This window comes from Vicia villosa, linkage group LG3, assembly GCF_029867415.1.
Source record: "Vicia villosa cultivar HV-30 ecotype Madison, WI linkage group LG3, Vvil1.0, whole genome shotgun sequence".
In the NCBI taxonomy this organism is placed as follows: domain Eukaryota; kingdom Viridiplantae; phylum Streptophyta; class Magnoliopsida; order Fabales; family Fabaceae; genus Vicia; species Vicia villosa.
The window spans coordinates 81910629-81918340 of NC_081182.1; the positions used below are offsets into that span (position 1 = coordinate 81910629).

Sequence of the window (7712 nt, forward strand, 5' to 3'; positions counted from 1 at the left end):
CTGTAATATGAGCGTGTTTCGGTTTACCCCCCTACCGTTGCCAAAGGCAGGTTTTGGCAACGGTTTTTTTGAAAAAACTGTTGCCAAAAGGTAGGGAAGGGGGAAAAGCAAAATTCGCTAACATTACAGGGGGTGAAGTACTATTAACCCTTAATTATATGATTAATTTGATGAACAGTCGGTGGACGAAGACGAATATGAGTAATGAATACGATCTTCTATTTTACCTTTTGATATATTTTGATGGTTTATTTGACTATAGTGTTGTAAATAATATTTTGATGTATTAGTTAAATACCTTATTTATTTTTATAGGATTTTATAAATTTTCTTATCTGAATACATAAATACCTTATCTTAATTATTTTCCTAACATCTTTAAATCTTTACATTTAATGTGGTGGATCAAAATAATTAAGAAATAAAGAATCAAGAACCTACAATAAAGTACAATTCGAAGGTACAAATAATATTTTTTCTGAAAAAATCGACCAAGGGTCTGTTTGGTAAAAATAGCGGTTGACTGATAAAGTTAGCTGACAATTTATAATTTATAGCTGATGGCTGATGACTGATAGCTTATAACTTATGTCTGATGGTTGAGACTGATAACTGATAAGATAATTGAAGTGTTTGGAAAAATTAGCTGTTCAAATAACTTATAAATGTAAAATGACATAAAAGATATTTAATACATAATTATTTAATTCGAAATTAAAATAAATTATAAAGGATAAAATTGAGTTTATGCTAAATTATAATAAGGGTAAAAAAAGAAGAAAAAAATGATAAGCTATAAGTTAAAACGTTATTTGAAATAGCGTCTGAAAAATAAGCTATAAGTTAGAAAAATAAATTATAAGCTAGTGATGAAAAGACACTTACCAAACAGGTCTAAATTGTCATATGAGTTTATAAGCTATAAGACATAAGCTCAAAATTATGCCTTACCAAACAGAGCCTAAACAGAATCTGAAGCTCTGTTTGTTAACACCAGAAAAAGAGCTTTTAACTTTTCAGCTCATACTAGCAAAAAAACTATGTTTGGTAACTGTCATTTAGCTTTTAGTTTGTAGTATTTTTACCAGCTTTTAATTTGTAGCTTTTTTTTTACTAGCTTTTACCTTTTTTCTCAAAAGCTATTTAAAGTAGTTTTTGAGCTTTTAGCTTGTGGCTTTCATTTATACCCTTATTATTTAAAAATAAAAATATAATTTTACTCCTATATATATATATATATATATATATATATATATATATATATATATATATATATATATATATTTGCGTTGTATAGTTATATTTGCGTCGATTAACAAAAAAATGCAATATTTAATATTTCTTTTATCGACATTAAAATTACATATCTTGTAATGAATTTAGAGATAGTGGTGCTAATTTTTAAATTTCTGAAACATTAAAAAATTATTAAGACGACGAAGATTCGTAATAATATTAGAATTTTATTGTAAAATAAACAGTAAAAATATTTTAATTATTATTTTAGATTAATATAATTGAATTCAAAATCGTAATGATATTATTTTGTATAATTCATTAAATTTATATATAAATGTTATTATATAAGTTCATTTAAAAATTATATATAATTGTTTGATATATTTTTATGTTATTTTTAATTTTAATATATATTAGTTTTTTTTTTCATGTGTTTGCTAATGTATATATTTATTTTATTTTTATTTTATATCATTAGTTTGCTATTGATAATTTTCATAGTTATCCACAAATTGCTATGTATTACATGTGCATTGACTTTTCAAAAGTATGTACTAATAACAAGTGGTAAATAATGTTATATAACTAGCCCTCTTTACACATGTGCACAAATTAAACTTCAAAGTTTTCTCATTAATATTTTGTGTATACAAACTTCATAGACTATTTTCTTCTCCATCTTCTCCTTTAACAAACCGACACCAAAACCAATGTTTACCGCATATAGTATACATTGAATCCAAAGAAATTCCCTTAGTCTCAGGCAAGAAGAATATGACAAATAGAGTCATCACCGCAACCCAAAAAGCATAAAACAAGAAGACCCCAAATTTAAAGTGGCATAACATCGTCAAAAATGTTTGAGACAACACAAATATTATTATAAAACTCAATCCAGCAGTTATGTTTTGGCCAGTGGTTCTTATATTTATTGGAAAAATCTCACTTGGAATTAGCCATGCTAGAGGGCCCCACGACCAACCAAAACCAGCTGTATAGAGACATAATAGCACCAATAGCAATATTGCATTGCCTTTGGATATGTTGTTTGTACCATCAACTCCGGTCACCACTGCCAGTAAAATAGACACCCCAATCTACACTCAATTTTTTTACTAATAATTAGTTGCTGCAAATAAAAAATATTAATTCAAATATATATAGATTCTAGTAATTCACTTACCAAGCATACAAACATCACAATACCTCCCGTTATGAACAAGAATCTTCTACCAAAACGATCAACAATACCGGCAGAGACAAGGTTAGAAGTAAGGTTAGCGACTCCAAGTATAATGGCAGAAAGCAAAGCACCATCGTGTCCCAACCCGACAGATTGAAAGAGGTTAGGCGAATAAAATGCAACAATGTTAATCCCTGTAAGCTGGTTGAAAAACGGTATTGCGAATGCCATGACCAAATGAGGTCGATACTCTCTCTTGAATATGGTTTTAAAGGGTTTTTGTTTTACTGATTCTGCAATCGCTGTCCACTTAATAAGTTCGTCTAACTCGGGTTCGATATTGACAGAGGATCCTCTTATTTTGTGTAAGGATTTTCTGGCTTGGTCTATCTGGCCACGTTCCACCAAGCTGTTGGGTGTATCGGAAATGAGGAAGGAACCAATTGTCATGATGGCTGCAGGCACGACTGCAAGTCCAAGAGAAAGTCTCCATCCCCATGTGTGCATGGCGATGCCATAGTTTATGCAGTTGGCAGCAACTATGCCGATTCCTAAGAAGAATGAAAGTGATATGCCGATAGCGCCTCGCCATTTTGGGGGAGCAATTTCAGCCAGGTATAATGGTGCAGCCTTTTCAAATTATAAAATATAATAATAATAATAATAATAATAATAATAATAATAATAATAATAATAATAATAATAATAATAATAATAATAATAATAATAATAATAATAATAATAATAATAATAATAATAATAATAATTATAATGATGCAGCCTTTTCAAATTGTAAAATAATAATAATAATAATAATAATAATAATAATAATAATAATAATAATAATAATAATAATAATAATAATAATAATAATAATAATAATAATAATAATAATAATAATAATCTATAATAATACATAAACAAAATACTTTGTTTTGTTTTTGTTGTAGCTTATTTTTCTACCACTTTTATGCTTATAATATTGTGTAATTTATGTATAACAATCTTTAAAGAGAATACTTTGTTTTTGTGTAGTCTATTTTTCTATCAATTTTACTCTTATATTATTGTGTAATTGGCATAATAACTTTCATTAAAATAATTATTATTAACTTCCACATAACTTTTCTCCTACTATTAACTTTCACGTGTTGTGTTTTTTAAATTAAATTTAAATATAAAAAGGTCGTTTATATTTTCACAAATGCGCAATAAAAAAGCAGACGGACACATGAATGTTGATACGGACGCTAGTAATAATAATGCTAAATACTCTTTTTATATGTTATTTTTTATTCGGAGTCCATTTTAGTCTTTTAACTTAAAAAAATATATTTTGTCCACTAATTCTGCAAACCAATCTACGTTAGTGATTTTCGTCCACTTTATTAGCAAAGTCAATCATTCAAGCTATGTGGTACTGACATGGAAAGACATGGAATATCAGGTGGCATATACTAATTTTGTGAGTCATTTATCTGTCACTAAAATATATTCAAGGGTTTTGATTATTGTTGTTTATCTTCTCCATAAATTCAGAAATCAGTCACTACAACGGTCATAAATTTTGAAGATGATGAAGATTATAAACTCAAATCCATCATCCTATCACAAATGGAAATAATTTCACCTGAGGGGACACATCTTATTATCCTTGACAACTTTAGGTAAATGTTTGCTTTCAACATTTTTTATGATATTATTGATTATGGATCGAAGAGATGCTAAATTTTTGTTTCATTTTAAATATGGATTTGTTTTAAATGCAAGGAGAAAGAACGGTTATCACGGTTTGTAGATACTAAATCAACTAGAATCATATTGACGGGAAAGCTCAAGAAATTAATTGACAACTGGTTAATCAAGGGTAAATAACACTTTTCGTAATACAAACACATTAGTTTCATTAGTCATGTTTATCTTGGCTAAAGTTTTGTGGAACAATGTTTTGCAATCTACTTTTAGGTGACATGCATTTAATAAAAAAAAACAACTTTTGATGATGACAACTAGTGTCTAAAGATGATAACTAATGATGACAACTAAATGTCCAATAACGAAAAGCCGAGCATAAGCGGTTAAAGATGCAAACTAAAGTATTAAGGTTTGATGGACTTGACTCTCTGATGATGGCAACCAGATGAAATCCAACTTAAGTCTTATCTTAAGTTAACTTAAGAAAATGTCTACAAAAAATGAAGATTTGACAAGTCTTGAAGTATATGGAAGTATGTAAAAGTCTGTCTCGATTCATGTAAAGCATAAGGAAATTCTCAAAAAATTACATGGCTAAATCACACACACACAAGATTGTTTTCAAACTTATTTTGCTCAAGCAAACCTTTTTCAAAATGTCTTGAAGCCATGCCAAATTAGTTAGGAGTTGTCAAAAAAGCTCTAGGGGAATTTTTGTCATTATCAATCGATTGACATTTTTCCAATCTATTGGAACAATTCAAAAATGTACCCTAAGCGATTATGACAACTTCTTAATGATGTTCAACGGTTAAATATCATTCCTTTCTATTTTTGGCTTTATAATCAATTAACTTAGGGTACCCAATTGATTGACAACATGTATTAATCGATTGGCAAATCTTGAAAAGCATTAAAATCATTTTCTTTTTTGTGTCAACCTCTAGCCTATAAATAAAGACTCCTTTCCATTCTTTTTCACATCCATAAACGTGATTTTCACTTCTCTCTCTCTCTCTCTCTCTCTCTCTCTCTCTCTCTCTCTCTCTCTCTCTCTCTCTCTCTCTCTCTCTCTCTCTCTCTCTCTCTCTCTCTCTCTCTCTCTCCTTCCTTAAAAATATTTTTGTTTACTTTTTCACACTAAAAGTTTAGCTGGAGTGTTTTTCGAGAATTATTTTCTGTTCTTTTGACCAAACCTCTTTAATTTTCGGTGTCTTCTCTCTTCCCTTAACTTTATATATTCCCGCATTTTACTTTCCACGTTTCTTTATTTTCCTCAATATAAAATCTAAAATTTTCTAAATTGTTTTTAAACTCTGATTTTAATCCTAAAAATTTTCAAAACCAAATTTTTATGAAACACGCAATTCAACCCTCCCTCTTGTATGTGAAGTCATATGTCCAACAAGTTCTTTACTATTCTCTATCTATCTAGTTTGAATTGGCAACATCAACTATGCATGTTTCCCAGGCCAAGTCCGAAGATCAAAACTTTGTTGATCGACCTTGCTTATTCGACACCTTGAAAAAATGAACCTCGCTCGCCTACTTTGACTGTGCTACAAATGGTGGAAATCAACAACGTTTTAAACTTTAAGATATCCGAGATTTGGATGGAAAATGAATCAATTTGGGGCAGACCTGGTTTTAGATTGAAGGTGAAGATTTAAGGGAAAAGAAAAGTTGAAGAAACAAATACACGGTTATGGTTTTGTTATAGGGAAATGGAATATTTAGAGAAATAGAAGTAAAAAGGGTGTTATTGTGTTTGTGAAGAAGATGGAGAATATTTCAAAACCTAGAAAATTAGTTTTAGGGACTTTTTTTTTCGTCGCTAAATCGATCATTAAATGTCAATATTACACGTCATTTTTCACGTAAGTAAAAATAAACGTTGTTATTGTTGTTTGGATGGAAAAGACTAATTTAGTATGTTTTAAAGATTTGAAGGATTATAATTTTTATTTTAAAGTTAAGGAACTAAACTAAACAATGAATATACATTAAAAGACAAAAAAAAAATTTAACCTAATAATAATAATAATAATAATAATAATTATAATAGTAATAATAATAATAATTTGTTTGATCTAACTCAATACTTGTTAAAATTTCTCATATGATATACCCTCTATATTACTTTTAACATTTATTAGGTTAAATATATGTATATTTATTAGGTTCAGATTCATTCTCATATATATATATATATATATATATATATATATATATATATATATATATATATATATATATATATATATATATATATATATATATATATATATATTGATTTGATGAATATTTTAAATTTCACTTAACTACTTATGTTATGTAACTCTTATTCATTACATCATTTTTTATAAAATTAAAACTACGATATTATATGGGTCGGGCAGGTCCATCGAACTTCACATGCATTTGCAAAACGGGCTAAATTTATTTTTATAGTCCATTAAAAAACGGCCGGGTCGGGCCGAACCATCTCATTTAAACATTTTGGCCCACCGAACCGAAACAAGCTGAACCGACTGCTCTAATTGTATATAAAGCATGCACACAAGAAGCATTTTATAATAGGAAAAAAAAAAAAAAAAGAGGGAGCATGTTGGTATTCATTTTCCTTGAAATTGTTTTACATCTACAGACTTACTTGATTAGCGAAACCAACTCCTAAGCCGAGAAGAACTCGACCTATAATGAGCATGGGAATATTTTCAGCACCACCATTAATGGCACCACCTGCAAGGAAGAGAATACCACCATATAAGATGGTGTTTCTCCGACCATACGCTGTAGTGACCTTGCTAGCGGCGAGCGATGAAACTAATCCAGCTAGATACAAAGAAGACGTAAATAATGTCAACACTTGACTGTCATACACACAATACAGGTTCGCTTCGGTTTCAGCTGCCTTTCTTAGAATATCAGGAAAGAATTTTTGAAGAAACGGCACCATCGTCGTCACGCCTCCTAAATAAATTTCGACAATAATTTTGATGGTTAACGGAATTCATTAATCATTTACAGAACTGGTTAACGGAATAAGAAACAAACAAACCAGAAATTCCAATGTCATAACCGAAAAGAAGGCCACTAGATGCAGCAACTATGCATGAAATGATGATTGTGAGTGTTAACTTGCCACCAACGCTGATGGCAGTAACTGGTGTACTATCCACAGAGAATCTTCCCCCAGCCATTTTCGATTTACCTATTTTTGTCAATGGATTTATATGTATGAATCCAGTTAGTTTAATTTTATGTTGACTTTATGACACTCATAATTAGAAGTGGGGAAACTAATTTATAGGTTAAGGGGTTTCGTGTACGTTTATTTTGCTTTAATTGGGCCTATTTGGATGAAAATTTTACCAGACTATTTGGCGATTTTCTGATTAATCATAAATACCAACATGATAGTATTTATTTGCTTGTTATGGTGATTTGTTTTATTCAGTTAATTTGAATGAATGATAATAAATTAATATAAGATCATTAGTTCGAATCGCGCTGAGTGCAAATAATTAATGTGGGGTCAGTTCATACAGAGTCTTACTCTGGCTTTAAACGGGCCTCCTGCAAGTGGATGGTG

The 7712-nt window shown here is 29.5% G+C and overlaps 1 protein-coding gene across 1 annotated transcript; it reads right to left on the reverse strand.

The window, feature by feature from the left end:
• Positions 1–1850: 1850 nt before the first annotated feature.
• On the reverse strand, positions 1851–7321 carry LOC131656207 (sugar transport protein 5-like). The gene is made up of 4 exons (XM_058925967.1): positions 7179–7321; positions 6771–7090; positions 2423–3052; positions 1851–2336 (listed from the first exon to the last, which is right to left on the reverse strand). The coding sequence occupies exons 1-4, from the start codon at positions 7318–7320 to the stop codon at positions 1896–1898; spliced, it is 1533 nt and encodes a 510-aa protein (XP_058781950.1). The 5' UTR covers position 7321; the 3' UTR covers positions 1851–1895.
• Between the last annotated feature and the right edge of the window lie 391 nt (positions 7322–7712).

What these genes read in the sequence shown, in the direction of transcription:
- LOC131656207 (XM_058925967.1), bottom strand. Translation starts at nt 7,320, where the DNA reads ATGGCTGGGGGAAGATTCTCTGTGGATAGTACACCAGTTACTGCCATC. An exon ending in GAGTTGGTTTCGCTAATCAA is followed by an intron (nt 3,053 to 6,770) that starts GTAAGTCTGTAG and finishes TAATTTGAAAAG; the next exon opens with GCTGCACCATTATACCTGGC. An exon ending in TTGTGATGTTTGTATGCTTG is followed by an intron (nt 2,337 to 2,422) that starts GTAAGTGAATTA and finishes AATTGAGTGTAG; the next exon opens with ATTGGGGTGTCTATTTTACT.